The sequence below is a fragment of the Leuciscus leuciscus genome (genome assembly GCF_965113295.1).
Source record: "Leuciscus leuciscus genome assembly, chromosome: 6".
In the NCBI taxonomy this organism is placed as follows: domain Eukaryota; kingdom Metazoa; phylum Chordata; class Actinopteri; order Cypriniformes; family Leuciscidae; genus Leuciscus; species Leuciscus leuciscus.
The window spans coordinates 2088318-2110173 of record NC_138730.1 but is presented as its reverse complement, the minus strand read 5'-3'; the positions used below and the strand labels follow the sequence as shown (position 1 = coordinate 2110173).

Here is a 21856-nt window from a genome sequence, read left to right as displayed (position 1 = left end):
TCCTGGGAACCTTATGAAACTCATTCAAGTAATACAATTACACAGGCAGCCACAAGGAGACACAAATACACTATGGAAAATAGATCATGAAACTAAATGTATATATGTTTATCCATCCGACTGTAGTCATAAATGGACAAATGCACAGCTATACTGCATTTAATTACTATTTGCAATATTAAACCTTTTCAAATGAGACTAAAGTATCTCCTGTAGTAAAGTGTTTTCTCTCTGTTCTTTGTGTCATCAGTGTAAGATCAGGCTCACATGTGTCCAGCTCTGTGTCTCTGAAGAGTGATCAGTCTAAAGGTCATGTACCAAACTTCAGTGAGAAAACACCATCATCTAATAAAAGGTATTTCATGAGTTTCACATTTTTTTGTCACACGTTGACTGTGTTTAAAAGTTGTATCAGCGAATACCAATCATGAAACATTTTTAGATCAAATATTTATCATTATTTATCACTGATTCATTTATCATGATATTTCTCATTGAATACTCTGATAAATATTTAGGGTTAGGGTTATAAATATTTATCAGAGTATTCACAGCTAATGTTTTTTTCTCTTTATGTGATATTTTGCCCGGAAAATCTGTATTTATTTTATTTATTTGATTACAGGCTTCAATGTGAGACATTAGACTCAGACATTCAGACTCACAGGAAGAGATTCAAACAGGAGAATTTCAAAGAAAATCTACTAGGAATCTTCCAGGTAGGAAAATTGATAGGAGGAGCCTGATTCGACTACCGATCTCACGGTCGAATCTTCTCAGAGGTGTTATGAAACGAGGATCATGCCACTTTGGCTATATGAGGGCGCTCAATGTCTGATTTCACATAGAACTACCGGTTTTCTGTCAATACTTTAATATTCAGTCTATTATGATAATGCTGTATATAAAAATGTGCAAAGAAAGAAGCTTTTAATAAATATTTTTTAACGTGCGTGAATAAATCCAAACACCCGTGACAGATTTAAGTTTCACTTTCGATCCGTGACCGACAGAGGAGCGTCTTGGCGGCAAGGATTTAAATCTTTAACAATGTCTGGGATAAGAACATTTAAAGTGTGGATGTACACCATCAGAAAGGATATTCTCCAAGGCTGGATTTAGCATCAGGAAAACCATGATCGCACTTCTGCCGGCCAACGTTAACAAGCTGGTTTTCCACGGGACATTCTAAAATGCTTAACGTGAAAAAAGCTTTTAAAACGCTTAAAAGGCACTAGGGCTGTCCCCGACTATGGATTTTCATAGTCGAATCAGAATCGTCATGTCTTGCCTATAGTCGACTAATAGTCGAATCATGTGTACGGGGGCGGGGCTTTAACGTTTCAAAGCCGCGATGTACAGAAAATCACACAAAGATATAGAAGAAAATGTATAAAAACATTTTTGATCAATAAAACTAAGAAATAACATAAATAACTCCAGAAAGGCCACACTGCAGATTTGCATTTCACATGCAAATCAAATTAAATCGGCTAAATTACCTGTGCGAGCAGGCCAGCCTACAGCACAACATCGATGCACCGAAAAAATAAACAATTAATTTACTAAATTAAATTAGAACAGAATATACCTTTCTAATAAATAAAAATACAAAACGAAATAAATCAGAATCAAGTCACAGGATGAGGAGCAAATGTGTGCAAAATGCCTAAAATGCAGGGGAACATATATTCAAAACACAAGCCACAAATAGTTAGATTAGATAACCCTGACAGATTAATAAATAAAATAAAAATAAAGAAATTATTAAAATAACGATAGAAGCCAGAATTTTCAACTTTGTCTTTTTAACTGCAGAAACAACAATAAATGCTAAACTGGAGAGGCAGTCTTTTTAGCTAAAAATGTTCACAGCATCCAAAAATAAAATTAGAACCGGCTGAAAAGTTTTGAAATCACTTGTACCCTACCCAACCTGATCGAGAGAACAAATCCTGAACGTCTTTCACTCTGTCTGTCCGTTGGAGTCTTTTCAAATTGTGCGCGCGGATAAAATACATTCTAACGTGAAACCCAGTCTATGCGTGAAACATGTTAACGTTGGCCGGCAGAAGTGCGATCATGGTTTTCCTGATGCTAAATCCAGCCTTGGAGAATATCCTTTCTAATCGTGTACATCCACACTTTAGATTTTCCTGTCCCAGACATTGTTAAAGATTTAAATCCTTGCCGCGAAGACGCTCTGTCGGTCACGGATTGAAAGTGAAACTTAAATCTGTCACGGGGTGTTTGGATTTATTCACGCACGTTAAAAAATATTTATTAAAAGCTTCTTTCTTTGCACATTTTTATATAGGCCTACAGCATTATCATAATAGGCTGAATATTAACGTATTTACATAAAAGCTAGTTCTATGTGAAATCAGACATTGAGCGCCCTCATAAAGCCAAAGTGGCATGATCCTCGTTTAATAACACCTCTGCGAAGATTCGACCGTGAGATCGGTAGTCGAATCAGGCTCCTCCTATCGAAGCATCGAATCTTCGACTATTCGGGGTCACCCCTAAAAGGCACTTTAACGTGGCTTAATGTACACAGTAACTTACACACTTTATTAAGAAACCACACTATGTGCAGATAAGCAGATGAACCCAGAATATGAACGCAATGCGTTCCTCCTATAGTAAAGCGTTTTCATATTTTAATTTAACTATTTTAGGAGATTAAGCCGTAAACGCTTTTCACGTTTTAGAATGTATTTTATCCGCACGCACAATTTGAAAAGACTCCAACGGACACAGACAGAGTGCGGATTTGTTCGCTTGATCAGGTAGGGTACAAGTGATTTCAAAACTTTTCAGCCGGTTCTAATTAGATTTTTGGATGCTGTGAAAATTTTTAGCTAAAAAGACAGTTTAGCATTTATTGTTGTTTCTGCAGTTAAAAAGACAAAGTTGAAAATTCTGGTTACTATCGTTATTTTAATAATTTCTTTATTTTAATTTTATTTATTGATCTGTCAGGGTTATCTAATCTAACTATTTGTGGCTTGTGTTTTGAATATATGTTCCCCTGCACTTTAGGCATTTTGCACACATTTGCTGCTCATCTTGTGACTTGATTCTGATTTATTTCGTTTTGTATTTTTATTTATAAGAAAGGTATATTCTGTTCTAATTTAATTCAGTAAATTAATTGTTTATTTTTTCGGTGCATCGATGTTGTGCTGTAGGCTACTTAGAGCCTGCTCGCATAGGTCATTTAGCCGATTTAATTTGATTTGCATGTGAAATATAAATCCTGTCTGCAGTGTGGCCTTTCTGGAGTTATTTATGTTATTTCTTAGTTTTATTGATCCAAAATGTTTTTATACATTTTATTCTATATCTTTGTGTGATTTTCTGTACTTCACGGCTTTGAAATGTTAAAGCCCCGCCCCCATACACATGATTCGACTATTAGTCGACTATAGGCAAGACTTGACGATTCTGATTCGACTATGAAAATCCATAGTCGGGGACACCCCTAGTTTAATATTTACATCAAACAAATATGTTAGCAAACATATAACAAAGTTAATGTAATTCCTCCAGATCACAATTTTTCCTTTGAAGCACTTATATATTTTTTATTTTTCTATTTGTTAAAAATATCAGCTGGTTAACATGTTAGTTTTTTAACTGGATTCTTTTTTATAGATGTGAAGTTAAACACATTTATTTATATTAGTTTAAACATTATTGGGGACGACTGAAGAAGAAAAGAGATTTGTATGCCGAACTGATTATCATAGGTGTTACGGAAAGCCACGAAGAGCGTCGTCATCCAGATGACGTCATCCGTCATCCGTCGGAACAAGCCGAACTCAACTTGTGATGAATCTCTATCAGGTGCGCTTGTACTTAGAGCACATTAAACACCAAACACGGGCAGAAACAATCGTCAGTGAGAGCGCTTGTCCTGCGGTTTTATCCAGCTTATTTCCTTTTGAGGAAAAAACGTTGTGACTGGAAAAAGTTATGAGGTATGAGTAAATGAGTACAACAGAAATTGGATGCGCATCAGTGATTAATCAACCCGAGACGCTGCTGGTAGGATGACTGTTTGAAGCTCAATTAATTTATATTCAGATAAATGCCATCTTGTGTGTTATTTGTAATGTTTACATGTTTTGAGACATTTTTACTTTGAGTATGATAAGGCTGCATTAGAGTGCATACGATTCATATATGAATTTAAAAGTATGTTAAAAATGTGTATATTGTTAATGCATAGGGTGTCAAATATTTGATTGTAATTAGGAATTGTATTCTTTCTTCTTTCTTCTTCTTTAAAGGTTATCAACCTAATATGAGCTTGAGCTTTTCTACTAAAGGAATAACTGTTTCAAGACTAATCTAACTGCAAAGAGTTCATCTGTTCCAATCTATTGTGATATGAATGAAATCAACAGACTGCAAATCAAGATTGCAACAACTTTATTGAAGAGAAAGTAAAAGCAATTTTTTTAGATGATTCCTGTGTCCGTGGTTGACTAAGCCCTTTTTCAAGTTAGAGGCAGAACTGATGTGTGAAATCCAAAGAGTAACTTGACAATAGATATTATAGTTATTGAATAAATTGTGTTGACCAAATGTAGATGTACAATTTGGTTTAAATTGTGTCTTTTCTCTTACTTTTGTTTGTAGAATCTTGAGAGAAAAATAATCACATGTCTGAAAAATGAACTGGAGAAGTTTAAGAAAATATTACAAAAAGAGAACACACAACACTTTGTGAAGGACTTTATTGAGAACAGATCCAGTATCAAAGAATCAGCTCTTGATCTCACACTACATTACCTGAGAGAGATGAAGCAAGATGAAGCTGCTGATGCTCTAGAAGGTTAGAGACTCATGATCATCTGTCTGATTGTCTCTTATAAATGTAGGAGAGAAAATGAAGACTAAAACTATTTTCTGTTCCTGTGTTTAGATGAGCTGTTCTTCATTCCTCAGCTGAAATGTGGCCTAAAGAAGAAGTATCAATGTGTGTTTGAAGGAATTGCGAAGCAAGGTGACTCCACACTTCTGAATAACATCTACACAGATCTCTATATCACTCAGGGTGGCAGTGAACAGGTCAATACTGAACATGAGGTGAGACAGATTGAAATTGCTTCCAGGCGTCATGAAGCACAAGAGATACAGGTTGAATGCACAAATTTGTTTGAAGCTCCTGAACAAGACAAGGAGATCCGAAATGCACTGACAAAAGGAGTCGCTGGCATCGGGAAATCAGTCTCTGTGCAAAAGTTTGTTCTGGACTGGGCTGAAGGAAAAGAAAATCAAGATATCAGCTTCATATTTCCTCTTCCATTCAGAGAGATGAACTTAATGGAGACAGAAAAACTAAGTTTGATGAATCTTGTAACAAAATTTTTTCCAGAGACAAAAGGACTAAACTTTGCAAGAAGGAATCAATTCAAAGTCCTTTTCATCCTTGATGGACTGGACGAATGTCGCCTTCCTCTGAAGTTTGACTGTAATGAGACGTGGCGTGATGTATCGTCACCAGCCTCTCTGGATGTTCTCCTAACGAACCTCATGAAGGGAAATCTGCTTCCTTCTGCTCTCATCTGGATCACCACCAGACCAGCAGCTGCCAGTAAGATTCCTCCTGACTGTATCGACCGGCTGACAGAGATAAGAGGATTCAGTGATGCACAAAAGCAAGAGTACTTAAAAAAAAGATTCACGGATGAGGATCTGGCCAACACAATCATAGATCACATTAAACAATCAAAGAGTCTCTTTATCATGTGCCACATCCCAGTCTTCTGCTGGATTTCGGCCACGGTTCTCCAGAACATTCTGGAGGAGAAAAGAAATAATGATGTGAAAAACACTCAGGCTGATGAGATCTCTAAAACACTGCAGGAATCAAACACTGAAGACACTCCCAAGACTCTGACACAAATGTACACACACTTCCTCCGCTTTCAGATCCAGCAGAGCCGCCGAAAGTATGATGGAGAATACACACCAGATGTTTCCTGGGATAAAGACGCCATCCTTTCACTGGGGAAACTGGCATTTCATCAGCTGGAAAGAAGTAACCTGATCTTCTATGACACAGACCTGGAAGCCTGTGGTATTGACGTCTATAAGGCATCAGTGTACTCAGGCATGTGTACCCAGATCTTTAAGGAGGAAACAGGGATCGTTCTTGGTACCATGTACTGCTTTGTTCACTTGAGCATTCAAGAGTTTATTGCAGCCCTTTATGCACATCTGTTTCTAGACATCAACAAGACAAGTGTGTTTGATCATGAGTCTACAGAACAGGAAAACAGAAATGAAACCATGATTGATTTTCTCAAGACTGCAGTGGACCAGGCACTCGAGAGTGACAATGGACACCTGGACCTTTTCCTTCGCTTCCTCCTCGGTCTGTCACTCCAGTCCAATCGACGACTCTTACGAGGTCTGTTGACACAGCAAGACGGCAATGACCAGAGCAACAAGGAAATCGTTCAGTACATCAAGCAGAAATTAGAAGATGATCTTCCTGCAGAGAGATCCATCAATCTGTTCTACTGTCTGAATGAACTGAACGACCAAACTCTGGTGAAAGAGATTCAGACCCACCTTAGCAAAGGAAGTCTCTCATCTGGTGACCTTTCACCTGCCCAGTGGTCTGCTTTAGCCTTTGTGTTGTTGACATCTGAGGAAGAGCTGGAGGAGTTTGAGCTTCAGAAATTCAAGAAATCAGACGAGTGTCTCATTAGATTATCGGCAGTCATCAAAACCTCCAGAAGAGCTCTGTAAGTCTTTTAATATATTTTGCTCTCATCTGAAAAATGTCTTTATCTACATTACTCTATAGTGATTCCTCATCATGAACATGAACTTATCCCTATAAAGCCTGACATATGATTTTTTTTTTGACAAGTGTTTATCAAACCTTTAGACAGAATATAAAAGACCATGTAAAAATGTTTGCATGTTTGTTTTTTATCATATGATACACCAGACTTTTATGACTTATATAGAATTATATATTAGCTCATGCTCATACTTGAGGAAGAAAAAAAAAAAAAATATTTTATTCATATGCCCAAACTGGGGTGAAATAATGTAATTTGGTACAGATGCTATTTATATTGCCAACAAGTAAGATGACATTCTGAAAGGTTCTAAAATAAAACATTGAGATTTATATAAAACAAGCTTCTTAAATAAAGTACATATAATACCACATAATATTTTAGTTGTCCCTGTCACGTGTCAGCGTTTGTTTGGACTTTCAGTTTGAGTTTTGCTTGGTTCCTGTTTGCTTTTGTTCTTTTCCCGCCACTCCTTTGTTTCTATGTTTGCCATAATTATCAGTTCAGTTGTATCACCTGTTTAGTCATCATCATCATCATCTATCTCACCTGTGTTCTGTTAATAAGTGTAATCTGCGTTTGTATTTAAATTCCATTCAGTCCTTGTCCGATCTCTGTTGTATTTAGTGTGTGTGAACCTTCTACCCGTCTTCTATGTACGTGTTATTTTTATTGTGAGTAAAAGTTTGCATTGGAACTTTTGATTCTCCTTCGTCTTCTTCTGCCTGCACCTCACCGTGACAGTCCCTCTGTATGTCCCAATAATTAGACATTTTAAATGCTTATTTTTATCAGTAATGCTGTAGTTTAATGTAGTAATAATGTAATGTAATATGTAGATCGAGAAATTTACAAACAAACATTTATCAAAAGCCTGCTCTCTAAGATAACGGCATCAGCCATCAACTAAACTTAATCTTGAAATATTAAAAACAAATACAATTTCTTAGGTTTAAGTAATCTTAGCTTTACTTAAATCATTAAAGATTTTATATCAAAAATACATGTACATGTGAATGAAGGCATTTTTAGAATTATAGTGAAAGGCCTTTAACTTGCCATAAAAGTGTGAACTGTCTCATCTAATAGTGTCAGTGCAGTCAAGTCAATAATCTTGATGAATATTAAGTGTCCCCAACTAAGCAAGACAGAGGCAACAGTGGCAAAAACCCAAACTCCATCAGGTGACAGAAATAGAGAAAAAATCCTATAGTTATAAAAGCTTTACACAAATATCTTTTCAAACATGCTTCATTTTATCTAGAAAATTTGTCACTGAATAAAAAACACTAATGTACAAGAAATAGTAGTTTTTGAAGATGAATGTTAGTTTAACTCAGCCTCTTTGCTGTATATGCTTTATGTAAAAAATAAATGGAAAATGTATTTAATATTTGTATATAGAACATGTATTGTATGTGTGCCATCTAATTCTGTGTTGTGATTTATTGTAGGTTAAATGATTGTAACTTAACAGACAAAAGCTGTTCAGCTCTGGCTGCAGTTCTTGGATCAGATACCAATCTGAAAGAACTGAACATGAACAATAATAATCTGCAGGATTCAGGAGTGAAGCTGCTCTGCACTGGACTGAAGAATATAAAGTGTAAATTGGAGATACTGAGGTAAGTTGAACCACAGGAGTCACATGACTAAAGTAATGTGCAAAGACTGACAGGACGATCCCGGAGGCTAAAAGTTATGAATTAAAGTTGCATTTCTTTGTTTTATATAAGTAAGTTTGTCTTTGTTCTGTTGTTGTTGTGTTTTTCATTCAAAATAATAATGAGCCACAAACTAAGCAATCCAAAGATATTTTATTTGTTACAATGTGGGTATGTCACGAACTGCTCCGAGACATGAAAGTTAGATCCAAACGCAGCTTTATTTAAGGGGTATCCACAGGCGTAATCCAAAGTACATTCAATGGGTCAAAACACAGGTAGGCAGTCCAAACAAACAAACAAACAAAACAAAACAGGCAGGGGTCAGAGGCAAGAGAGTAATCCACGGAACAGGCAATAAATCCAAAAAATGAGACATGAAACCAGGGAAAACGCTCGGAAATGCAGTGCAACAACATACAAGACTTCGCAGGGAATGAGTGAGTGTACAAGGTATAAATAGGCTGAGACTAACAGGGTTATAAGATACAGGTGAATGCAATCAATGATGATGAGTCCGGGCAGCTAGTTCTGGGAAATGTAGTTTGTGAGAGGGACAATAGTCTGGTGTGGAGTGTGCCCTCTGGTGGCTCTCATGGGCACTCCAGCTGGTGACCGTTACAGTATAGCATATCATCCTTCTTATCAATTTTGTTAATAAAAATCCAATGTTTAAAATAAGTGAATTTATCATAGTACTATTTTATTTTCATTAATACTGTCATGATTCTGCCTTCTTGTCTCTGATTTTCCCTGGTCTTGAGGCAGGATCATGACAGGCCCATGTTTTGTGTGTAAGCACATGGCCATTTGTTTGGCTGTGTGCTTGCGTTGTCTCGTCATGTAACCCCGCCCCCTTGTTATCTCATCTTGTTATCTTTATTGTATCATCGCCGTCACCTGTTTCCCTCATTAGTTTCTCCCTATTTAATCCCCTTGTGTTTGCTGTCCTGTGCCGGTTCATTGCCAATCTTTATGTGAAGATTCATTTGTGAGTAACCTGTTGAGAAGTCTTGTGAAGTGTTTTGATCCTGTCTTAGCTGTTAGTTTATTGTTCAGTTTTCTGTCAGTCTTAGTCTAGTCTTGTTTGTCAATCCTGTCTTGTTTTGCCCCCTCGTGGGTTTTGTTTTCCCTGTTTTTTTCTGTAATAAACCCTAGAGATGTCTGCAAATGGTCTGCGATTGGGTTCTCTCCTTCTAAACCATAACAGAATGAACCGGCCAACATTGAACCCAGCAGACAGTGTGTCTCTTCTCAAGTGGCAGTCGGAGCTCCGGGAACAATGGTGGTTGTCCTCTCCACCTTCTGCCAAGCTTCCTGTGATCCCAGAGGGTCGCGTCCTGGCCGTTGTTGCCCTTGGTGATAAGGCTGGTTCCACTTCTTCTCCTGAGGCCTCTTCTGTTCCCATTGTTCTCCATGGTAAACGAGGGAGACGAGTTTCCTGGGATTCCCCGTCTGAGTCTTCCTCGACCGAGTCAGCGCTGCCCGAGAACGCCATCCCTGCTCCTGTTACGGTTCCAGCTGAACATCTCCAACTGGTCGCTAGCCCAGCTACAGATTCGGCTTCGCGTTCAAGGAGAAAGAGGAGAAAGGGAGCCTCTCGCTCGTCATCTCTAGCTACTGTAAGCGCTGTTCCAGAGCCCGCTCCTGCAAGCGCTGTTCCAGAGCCCGCTCCTGCAAGCGCTGTTCCAGAGCCCGCTCCTGCAAGCGCTGTCCCAGAGCCCGCCACTGCGAGCGCTGTCCCAGGCGCTGTCCCAGAGCCCGCTACTGCAAGCGCTGTCCCAGAGCCCGCTACTGCAAGCGCTGTCCCAGAGCCCGCTACTGCAAGCGCTGTTCCTCAGCCCACTGCCGTGAGTGCTGAGGAGAAAGCTGCGGCCGATTCAGCTGCTGAAGCAGTTCTTCAAGCCGTATCAGCCCATCAAGACTTACCTGTTGTTGTCGCGGCAAAGACCTTATCTAATTATCTGTCACGTCTAGTCAAGATCCTTGAGGTCCCTGTCAGTCCTGTCAAGTCCTCTAGTCCTGAATCCACAGCTGCAAGAGATCCGGTTCCTGAGTCAGCTGCAGCCAGTGTTGATCTGAAGCCCGCTACTGCAAGCGCTGTTCCTGAGCCCGCCACTGCAAGTGCTGTCCCAGCTATTGTGTCCAGCCCTGTCCCAGCTATTGTGTCCAGTCCCGTCCCAGCTATTGTGTCCAGTCCCGTCCCAGCAGATGTGTCCAGTCCCGTCCCAGCAGATGTGTCCAGTCCCGTCCCAGCAGATGTGTCCAGTCCCGTCCCAGCAGATGTGTCCAGTCCCGTCCCAGCAGATGTGTCCAGTCCCGTCCCAGCAGACAGGAGGATGTCTGTGTCCAGTCCTGTCCCAGCAGATGTGTCCAGCCCCGTACCAGCTGTCACCCGACCTCTGTTTGTTTCCCCGGACACCCCTGTCACCACTTCACCCCGGTCTGTTTCCCCTAAGACTGTTCCTCGTGTTTCCCCATCCAAGTCTGCCCGGACCCCTCGTCCTCAGCCATCGTCCTGTCAACCCAAGACCCCTAGTCCACCTGTTCACCCTGGACTGCCCCCTAAGAACTTTACATGTTAAAAGTTATGAATTAAAGTTGCATTTCTTTGTTTTATATAAGTAAGTTTGTCTTTGTTCTGTTGTTGTTGTGTTTTTCATTCAAAATAATAATGAGCCACAAACTAAGCAATCCAAAGATATTTTATTTGTTACAATGTGGGTATGTCACGAACTGCTCCGAGACATGAAAGTTAGATCCAAACGCAGCTTTATTTAAGGGGTATCCACAGGCGTAATCCAAAGTACATTCAATGGGTCAAAACACAGGTAGGCAGTCCAAACAAACAAACAAACAAAACAAAACAGGCAGGGGTCAGAGGCAAGAGAGTAATCCACGGAACAGGCAATAAATCCAAAAAATGAGACATGAAACCAGGGAAAACGCTCGGAAATGCAGTGCAACAACATACAAGACTTCGCAGGGAATGAGTGAGTGTACAAGGTATAAATAGGCTGAGACTAACAGGGTTATAAGATACAGGTGAATGCAATCAATGATGATGAGTCCGGGCAGCTAGTTCTGGGAAATGTAGTTTGTGAGAGGGACAATAGTCTGGTGTGGAGTGTGCCCTCTGGTGGCTCTCATGGGCACTCCAGCTGGTGACCGTTACAGTATAGCATATCATCCTTCTTATCAATTTTGTTAATAAAAATCCAATGTTTAAAATAAGTGAATTTATCATAGTACTATTTTATTTTCATTAATACTGTCATGATTCTGCCTTCTTGTCTCTGATTTTCCCTGGTCTTGAGGCAGGATCATGACAGGCCCATGTTTTGTGTGTAAGCACATGGCCATTTGTTTGGCTGTGTGCTTGCGTTGTCTCGTCATGTAACCCCGCCCCCTTGTTATCTCATCTTGTTATCTTTATTGTATCATCGCCGTCACCTGTTTCCCTCATTAGTTTCTCCCTATTTAATCCCCTTGTGTTTGCTGTCCTGTGCCGGTTCATTGCCAATCTTTATGTGAAGATTCATTTGTGAGTAACCTGTTGAGAAGTCTTGTGAAGTGTTTTGATCCTGTCTTAGCTGTTAGTTTATTGTTCAGTTTTCTGTCAGTCTTAGTCTAGTCTTGTTTGTCAATCCTGTCTTGTTTTGCCCCCTCGTGGGTTTTGTTTTCCCTGTTTTTTTCTGTAATAAACCCTAGAGATGTCTGCAAATGGTCTGCGATTGGGTTCTCTCCTTCTAAACCATAACAGAATGAACCGGCCAACATTGAACCCAGCAGACAGTGTGTCTCTTCTCAAGTGGCAGTCGGAGCTCCGGGAACAATGGTGGTTGTCCTCTCCACCTTCTGCCAAGCTTCCTGTGATCCCAGAGGGTCGCGTCCTGGCCGTTGTTGCCCTTGGTGATAAGGCTGGTTCCACTTCTTCTCCTGAGGCCTCTTCTGTTCCCATTGTTCTCCATGGTAAACGAGGGAGACGAGTTTCCTGGGATTCCCCGTCTGAGTCTTCCTCGACCGAGTCAGCGCTGCCCGAGAACGCCATCCCTGCTCCTGTTACGGTTCCAGCTGAACATCTCCAACTGGTCGCTAGCCCAGCTACAGATTCGGCTTCGCGTTCAAGGAGAAAGAGGAGAAAGGGAGCCTCTCGCTCGTCATCTCTAGCTACTGTAAGCGCTGTTCCAGAGCCCGCTCCTGCAAGCGCTGTTCCAGAGCCCGCTCCTGCAAGCGCTGTTCCAGAGCCCGCTCCTGCAAGCGCTGTCCCAGAGCCCGCCACTGCGAGCGCTGTCCCAGGCGCTGTCCCAGAGCCCGCTACTGCAAGCGCTGTCCCAGAGCCCGCTACTGCAAGCGCTGTCCCAGAGCCCGCTACTGCAAGCGCTGTTCCTCAGCCCACTGCCGTGAGTGCTGAGGAGAAAGCTGCGGCCGATTCAGCTGCTGAAGCAGTTCTTCAAGCCGTATCAGCCCATCAAGACTTACCTGTTGTTGTCGCGGCAAAGACCTTATCTAATTATCTGTCACGTCTAGTCAAGATCCTTGAGGTCCCTGTCAGTCCTGTCAAGTCCTCTAGTCCTGAATCCACAGCTGCAAGAGATCCGGTTCCTGAGTCAGCTGCAGCCAGTGTTGATCTGAAGCCCGCTACTGCAAGCGCTGTTCCTGAGCCCGCCACTGCAAGTGCTGTCCCAGCTATTGTGTCCAGCCCTGTCCCAGCTATTGTGTCCAGTCCCGTCCCAGCAGATGTGTCCAGTCCCGTCCCAGCAGATGTGTCCAGTCCCGTCCCAGCAGATGTGTCCAGTCCCGTCCCAGCAGATGTGTCCAGTCCCGTCCCAGCAGATGTGTCCAGTCCCGTCCCAGCAGATGTGTCCAGTCCCGTCCCAGCAGATGTGTCCAGTCCCGTCCCAGCAGATGTGTCCAGTCCCGTCCCAGCAGATGTGTCCAGTCCCGTCCCAGCAGACAGGAGGATGTCTGTGTCCAGTCCTGTCCCAGCAGATGTGTCCAGCCCCGTACCAGCTGTCACCCGACCTCTGTTTGTTTCCCCGGACACCCCTGTCACCACTTCACCCCGGTCTGTTTCCCCTAAGACTGTTCCTCGTGTTTCCCCATCCAAGTCTGCCCGGACCCCTCGTCCTCAGCCATCGTCCTGTCAACCCAAGACCCCTAGTCCACCTGTTCACCCTGGACTGCCCCCTAAGAACTTTGTGTTTCCTCCACCTCCCTTGCCTTGTTTATTGTATTTGATATGTCACCCCAACCCTGTTATTGTTTTTTCATGTCTGCCTTTATTGTTATTTGTCATGTTTTGTTGGTTTGTGTCCATGTCTCAGTCCGTCATGTCACGTGTTTAGTGTTCCCTTAGGGAGCGTCTGGAAGCCGCTCCTTAAGGGAGGGGTTCTGTCATGATTCTGCCTTCTTGTCTCTGATTTTCCCTGGTCTTGAGGCAGGATCATGACAGGCCCATGTTTTGTGTGTAAGCACATGGCCATTTGTTTGGCTGTGTGCTTGCGTTGTCTCGTCATGTAACCCCGCCCCCTTGTTATCTCATCTTGTTATCTTTATTGTATCATCGCCGTCACCTGTTTCCCTCATTAGTTTCTCCCTATTTAATCCCCTTGTGTTTGCTGTCCTGTGCCGGTTCATTGCCAATCTTTATGTGAAGATTCATTTGTGAGTAACCTGTTGAGAAGTCTTGTGAAGTGTTTTGATCCTGTCTTAGCTGTTAGTTTATTGTTCAGTTTTCTGTCAGTCTTAGTCTAGTCTTGTTTGTCAATCCTGTCTTGTTTTGCCCCCTCGTGGGTTTTGTTTTCCCTGTTTTTTTCTGTAATAAACCCTAGAGATGTCTGCAAATGGTCTGCGATTGGGTTCTCTCCTTCTAAACCATAACAAATACTAATGAACCACAAACAAAGCATTTGTTTTAAATTTAGGGGAAAATTCAAAGACCTTCATTTATCAGTGTTACAATGGGGTATACTATGCCATCCTATTTGTTTAGTTGATAAAAGTTTGATGTTCAATATAAGCAAGGTTGTCATTGTGCCATTTTATTGTTGTGTTTTTTTCACTGAGTAATATTGAAGTGACATTAAGCATTCATTTAGTGCTGCATTCATTTGATGCTGCACTGTAATGCAAATAATTGCAGGGGATTATAATATTTAGTGGATAAAGTATTTTCTATATATGTATATTCTACTTCTTATAAGGGTTAGGGTTAGTTAGCCCTAACCCTAACACCTAAGTTCACACTTACATTGTGCTGTTTTTGTTTATAGTAATTTATAATTTAGTGATTTAATCGTTATTTGCATACCTAGTGTTGAGTCAGAATTCAGATGATTCTGTTAGAGCTGGTAAATCTGCCACAGAAAGGAGGATGAGATCTGGTAGAAATCACTTATCTTAATATTTTATGTGATAGGATTAATGTATTTTAGTGCTTTTGAGGAAGCTGTGTATCTTTGATTCTGCTTTCAGCTTTGCAGCTAGTCTCGACTAAACACTTACTGTAGTTTAATGAGTGTTTTACACCACTGTGAAGGTCTTTTGGTCCGTTTGTCTCACTCATCCTTGCAAAGCTGCTTCAGCTCAGTGACATTTGTAGGCTTTCCAGCATGAGCTGTGTTTCAAGTCCTTCCACAGAATTTTAATGGAATTGAAATCTGGACTTTATTCCCAAACTTTAATTTTCTAATTTTCCGACCATTTTCAGGTTGCTTGTTGTGGATCATTCAGATCATAGACTTTCAGAGATGTACAGTTTTAGATAATAGCAATCTTGAAAGGGATGTTGATGTCTAACATATTAAAGTTCTCTGAGCCTTTTGTTTGCCTCCATATTAAAGTGTCAGTTTTTGCAACTGACTTTCATTACATTCGTACAAAGAATAAAATAAAATTCAGTTTATGGATTTATATTGTTCAGGTTTAACTGATTAATCAGCTGAATGTTTCCATTCCTGTTCTAGACTCTCTAACTGCAGTGTGACAGAAGAAGGTTATAAAGCTCTGGCTTCAGCTCTGAGATCAAACCCTTCACACCTGATAGAGCTGGATCTCACAGGAAATGATCCTGGACAATCAGGAGTAAAGAAGCTCAATGATTTACTACAGGATCCAGACTGTCAACTGAAAACACTGACGTGAGACAGGGATCAAATAATTAACTAAATTAGCTATATGCAGACTAAATATTCATAACAAATATATTATTTTAGTTATATAATAAGCTGGACATTTACTTGAGAACTGAATTGACTCTTCTGCAGGTTTTTGAGTTCTGCTGCAGATAAAGCCTGTCAGTATGTGAATAGAGTTGTGGGTATAAACCCGTTACTCCAGAGAAAGCTGAATCTGAGTAAACATGAACTAGGAGTCACACGAGTGAATCAGATTGCTGCTCTACTGCAGGATAAACACTGTCAACTCAACACACTGACGTGAGTATTGCTAATTTATTTATATTACTTTACTTTTAAGCATTTTTTTCCTCAGCGTCACACAGAGCACACAACAATTTAAAGTACTTAGTAATATTTAGTATGTGTCCACAAGACTTTTGACTAATGGATGTTGTCGCCTAGAGTTTTTTCTTCAAAATGATCTGAAAATCATCCTGCCTAATCATTCACATAAAACAATACATTGATTTAAATTTTGTAAGACACGTTTTGTTTGGAAAGGCAATATGCGTGGGGGCGTGAATGATCATGAATAATGCTCTGATTCACACCTGAGAAGACAATGACCTGCATAATGAGCTGCATAATGAGCCTTTCATTCAGGTGTGTCACTGAGAGGGTACCACAAGTAAAGAATGTGAGGACTTATTTTGTATGCATGCAAATTGTACAATATCCAAGGTAAACATTTCTAGTAACTATGCAGTTAATTCTCATACTGTATTTTCAGAAAGTTTTGGAATATATACTCTCCCCAAATGTGTCACTAATAAAAAAACAATAATAAATAATTTAATGAGAAGGCTTATATTGACCTATTAAGATATTGCTTACATCTACCTTGTAAATATATTTTTTGCTATTTTATTAAAAAGTTTTCACATGTAAATTAACAACAATTACAATTTTAACAATATTTCAAGTGTTATCTTCCTTTGTAAAAAGTATACATTTTATCATACGCATTTCAAAGTGTAGCGACACCAGCTCAAAATGAGGGGAATATACAATTATTGATTATTAATGATCAATTATTAGTTATTAATAATCAATAACTAATCATATTGGTTATCACTTACATACTTTAAATCGCCCAAAAAGGGAATACAAAGCCCATATATTTGTATCTCTATATATAAACAATTAACCACAACGAATTACAATTAATTATTATTATTATACAGATGGGCTATATATCAAATTTGTGAATTCCTATAAAGTTAATGTCACCTCGAATAATTCGTTTGTCCGACAAATGAATCATGTGATTTCTTATCGACTCTCAAGGAGGGTTCTTCTTATAAACTGTCAAGAAAGGCTATTCATCTGGCCATGAGGAAGAACTTTCTTGTTTTACAAAATTATTAACTTGTAGTCTGATCACAAATACAGCTTGTAGCTAAATATCGTACACATTTAAGAGGCTTTCTTCCGTGAGCAGCAAACAGAGACAATCAAGCATAAAATAGGTTTTTAATAATTGAAACTATAAACGTACAACTACATTAAACGAAGAATACATATATGAATAGTATAATGAAAGTACATAAAGAAAAAAAGAGCAGATTACAGAAGGGCAAACAAATCACAAACAATGAACCTTTGAGAACAAGCAAAAATAATCAAAACCACCTTAAGCAGGGGTATATAACTTTAAGCATTTAAATCTTGGTAAAAGAATACTTGCATTGATCTTTCGTTGCTGATGCGTGTGTGTGAGTGTCCGTTCTCGGTGTGTACGTTAGTGGGATGCGTTCTTTTGGTTCTTCCGGAGCTCGTGTAGTTCGCGGGAAGTTCAAACAATTTTCTTGTAAGAGTTGCCAGAAACTTAGTTCAAAGTCCGTTTCACTCGGAGGTGTAAATGAATGAACACGAGACTAAATAAGGCAAGAAGCCGGAGGTACGACTAATACCAAAAAGCAAAGAAGCAAAAGTAAAACACAAAACAAAGCGGAGAGACGATGAGACAAGCCCAAACAAGAATCATAAAAGAGACAAAAAGCAAAGACTACGTTGTGTGTCTCCTCCTTTAAGAATTTCAAAGTCCACTCCTTTTTTGGGTAGTTAGACCAATCGGATCAAGACATTCTGAGCGGGAAAGAGTTTCTTTGTCTCAGATCGAGGATTTTGTCATTTCTACTCCAAATGATGGTAAACACAGTATAATACATTTTATCATAACCTACCATATATATTTAGCTTAGGCACACCGAGAGGTTCAATTAGATACCAATATTGCTATATCTGAAGGATACAAACATAGAGATACTTTCTTATTCTTTAAAATAGGCATTTAAAAGTTCAACTAGGAATAACGCAACTATGTCAATATAAGGCAAATCATACATGCATACTTTAATACATCATATACAGATTTTGAATCACTTATATTCTGAATTAAATGCAAGGAATGTTTGTGTGTGTAATGGCATCTCAGAGCTTTTCTGTGGCCCGTGGGTTTCTGGCTTGCAGAGAGAGGGGGAGAATAGATAAGTCTTTGAAGCCACCTCCTTGAGTTGGATATGTTTCTGTTAAACTTAATTCGGCAACAAACGTGTCAAAAAGGGTCATTTGATTCAGACTCTTAGGCGCTAAGCTATGATTTACACTTATGGGGTTAACGGTTAAAAGCTTTTCTGAATCTTAAAAATGACAAGTCACCGTGAGATTGTCCATATGCTACAAACGTTAAGGATTCATTAGTTTGAATATTGGAACAAACACTATAATAACATCTTAGTTGATAATGCAATATACCTACTTTATTTTTGACAAAACATCACATACTATATATTTAACAAATGAGCAGAAATTGGCGAACAAACGCTTGTTTCTGATATCAAACCCGTCACACCTGAGAGAGCTGAACCTGAGCTGGAATAAACTAGGAGACTCTGGAGTGAAAAACATCAGTGATCTACTGATGAACCCACAATTCAAGCTGGAGAAACTACAAACTTACAGTGTGACTGAAGTTTATTTATTTGAAGACAGCAGGGCTTATGTTTCATTGTTTATAACAGGGCACTTTCTGGGTTTTCTCTATTGCTCACATTTTTATGTGTTATTTATCTAGTTAGTAATTGTTTAATTTCCAGCATTTGATACATTGTACTGATTGTGTACATACAGCAATCTGCCTTTTCAACAGAGAATAAAGAAGAGAGATGTCAAATAAATAGTTAAAAATGAAAGAGAAGAAACAGTGTCTTCCAGCACACAGTACTAGTGTGACTGAGTTTTAAAACAGACTATTGGAAACTAAATGCTGCTGTAGCTCTTCAATAAGATGTTCATCTAAAGCCGCGTTTCCACTGAAATTACCCAATCTGTCCCAGGATCTTTTTTCCCCCAGACCTGTTGCTGTCTGTGTTTCCATTGCAGTCTAAAATACAGTGAAGATTAGGCAAATTAGTCCGGTGACGTAGGATTGTGTGTGACTTTCCAGTTCCCGCTGGATTTCGTCCTCCTCATATAAGCTTAATAAAGCCTGAATCTCATCATCGGTCCATCTGTCGTATTTTTTAAACTCCATTGTTGATTTGAAAAGCAAACACCCCTCACCATCACCCGGCAGCTCGACGGCACACGACAGGCCAGTGGAGCGGGAGGACCACAGGGAAACACTCCCACTGTGAGCCTCAGGTCTCCTAGAGCAGTGTTAAACCAACCTTTTTTTTTTTTGCCACGGCACCGTTTTGATACGTAAAAAATCCCATGGCACACCACCATATAAAAATATAGGCTGACAAAATTGCACAAACATGCATTGCTTCAAATAGCATATAAAAACTAGATTTTATATTAAAATTAGTACTCACATTTAATGGGAAACTTGAGCAGGAGGACCACAATAAGTTCATAGTATGACGTTGTTGGTGATGAAAAAAAAACTGATTTAAATATTGTCGCTGTCGGGCGGAAACCTCCTATTTAATTAAACACTGTCGTCACCGTTTTTAATGTGGCTTTATATAGCTATGGTCAGACACTTCCACATGTCATTATAATATTAACATTTTATGAAAATCAAGCTCAAATTGAGTAAGCCTACAAGGTTTTTGACCAGCGCATGACATATTTTGTCCGTCACTGGAACAGCCGCATCTGAGGCAGTATGTGCATCTCATTACGTTTTCACCAATGTACAATATATAAAGTTTATTGTAGCTATAGGAGCTCAGTTTTCTTCTTGTTGAAATTTCATGATTACAATCTCATGATACAGAACATGAAGCGCTATGCACAAACAGTATATTTGCTTCAACTACACAGCAAAGACTATTCTCCGCTCTTCAAAAAAACAAAACAAAAAAAACATTAACCTTTATGGACATAGTGTTTCTTGATTAAAGAAAACGTCACGGTTACGTATGTAACCCTTGTTCCCTGAGTAGGGTTACGTCGGATGACGACGAATGGGGTTTCGCTTAGAAAGCCTATCATCTTCGAGTATATAAAACGAGCCTATGGCAATGAAATGCCATGGGTCTGTGGAATTTGCATAGCGTAACTCCGCCCCACCCTGGGGGTAAATAAAGAAGTGCGCTGGCAACATGCAGATATGTCTTCGCTTCGGAGCCGAGACTGAACTCAGGCGTTCCAGCGGTATAGCGGAAGTGGCAGGGAGACGTAACGTCTCCGTTCCCTACTCAGGGAACGAGGGTTACATACGTAACCGAGACGTTCCCTTTCGTAGTCACTCCGAGTTACGTCGGATGACGACGAATGGGGTTCCCAGTGTAATCACGCCACCCCTCGACTGTCTTCCAGTGCCCTGCGTAAGTCTGAGCTCCCTGTCGTGAGACTGGCACGGACGAAGGACTCCTACTTAACACAGGAATACCAAGGTACACTGGGGAGCATATCTCAGTGGAAATATGCAATCATGCCCAACCCGTAGGGGGGGGACTTGGAATACACATACACTTGGAATAGTTAAATAAACTTATCACTTCATCTAAAACAACAACATGTTTATTAGATCCTATACCAACTAAACTACTGAAAGAAGTGTTACCTGTAGTGGAAGAGCCTCTCCTCAATATTATTAACTTGTCTTTATCTTTAGGTCATGTTCCAAGAACATTTAAATTGGCAGTTATAAAACCTCTCATTAAGAAACCACAATTAGATCATAATAATCTAGCAAATTATAGACCCATTTCAAATCTTCCATTTATGTCTAAAATATTAGAAAAAGTGGTGTCCGCTCAACTGGGCTCTTTCTTGCAACAAAATGATATCTATGAAAAGTTTCAGTCTGGATTCAGACCGCATCATAGCACTGAAACTGCGCTCGTTAAAATCACAAATGATTTACTTTTAGCTTCTGACCAAGGCTGTATCTCAATACTAGTTTTACTTGATCTTAGTGCTGCGTTCGATACTATAGATCATACATTACTCTTAGATCGACTACAAAATTATACTGGTGATCAAGGACAAGCATTAAGCTGGTTCAAATCATACCTATCTGACCGCTACCATTTTGTCTATTTAAATGGAGAAAAATCGATCATAACTCCAGTAAACTATGGAGTGCCGCAGGGATCTGTATTAGGCCCTCTGTTATTTTCCATATATATGATGCCACTTGGAAATATTATAAGGAAACATGGAATTAGTTTCCATTTTTATGCTGATGACACTCAAATATATATTTCATCACGGCCGGATGAAAACGTTAAATTTTCCAAATTGACAGAGTGTGTTAAAGATATAAAAGATTGGATGACGCGTAATTTTCTTTTATTAAATCCAGACAAGACAGGTAATACTTATCGGTTCAAAAAAACGCCCACAAAACCTCGCACAATACAACTTTAACATCATAGGATGTCCTGTTACTTTATCCTCTACAGTAAAAGACCTGGGTGTTATACTCGATTGCAACCTGTCTTTTGAAAATCATATTTCATATGTTACAAAAACAGCCTTTTTCTACCTTAGAAACATTGCTAAGCTACGTAATATGCTATCAGTTTCTGATGCAGAAAAGTTAGTTCATGCATTCATGACCTCGAGACTAGATTACTGTAATGCTTTATTAGCTGGTTGTCCTGCATCCTCAATAAACAAGCTACAGTTAGTCCAAAATGCCGCCGCTAGAGTTCTTACGAGATCAAGAAAATATGATCATATAACACCGATTTTATCATCACTGCATTGGTTACCTATA

At 39.7% G+C, this 21856-nt stretch overlaps 1 protein-coding gene across 2 annotated transcripts in view; it reads left to right on the top strand.

The window, feature by feature from the left end:
• LOC309501906 (uncharacterized protein) overlaps positions 1-21856 on the top strand; it is a 482458-nt gene that overhangs the window by 278308 nt on the left and 182294 nt on the right. Inside the window, exons 4-10 of one of the 2 annotated variants that reach the window (XM_082174161.1) lie at positions 251-355; positions 626-719; positions 4651-4846; positions 4937-6767; positions 8285-8455; positions 15463-15636; positions 15763-15933. In XM_082174161.1, the coding sequence (XP_082030287.1) occupies positions 251-355; positions 626-719; positions 4651-4846; positions 4937-6767; positions 8285-8455; positions 15463-15636; positions 15763-15933 (2742 nt within the window). The remainder of the gene's footprint in view (positions 1-250; positions 356-625; positions 720-4650; positions 4847-4936; positions 6768-8284; positions 8456-15462; positions 15637-15762; positions 15934-21856) is intronic. The other variant, XM_082174162.1, reaches the window with a different exon arrangement.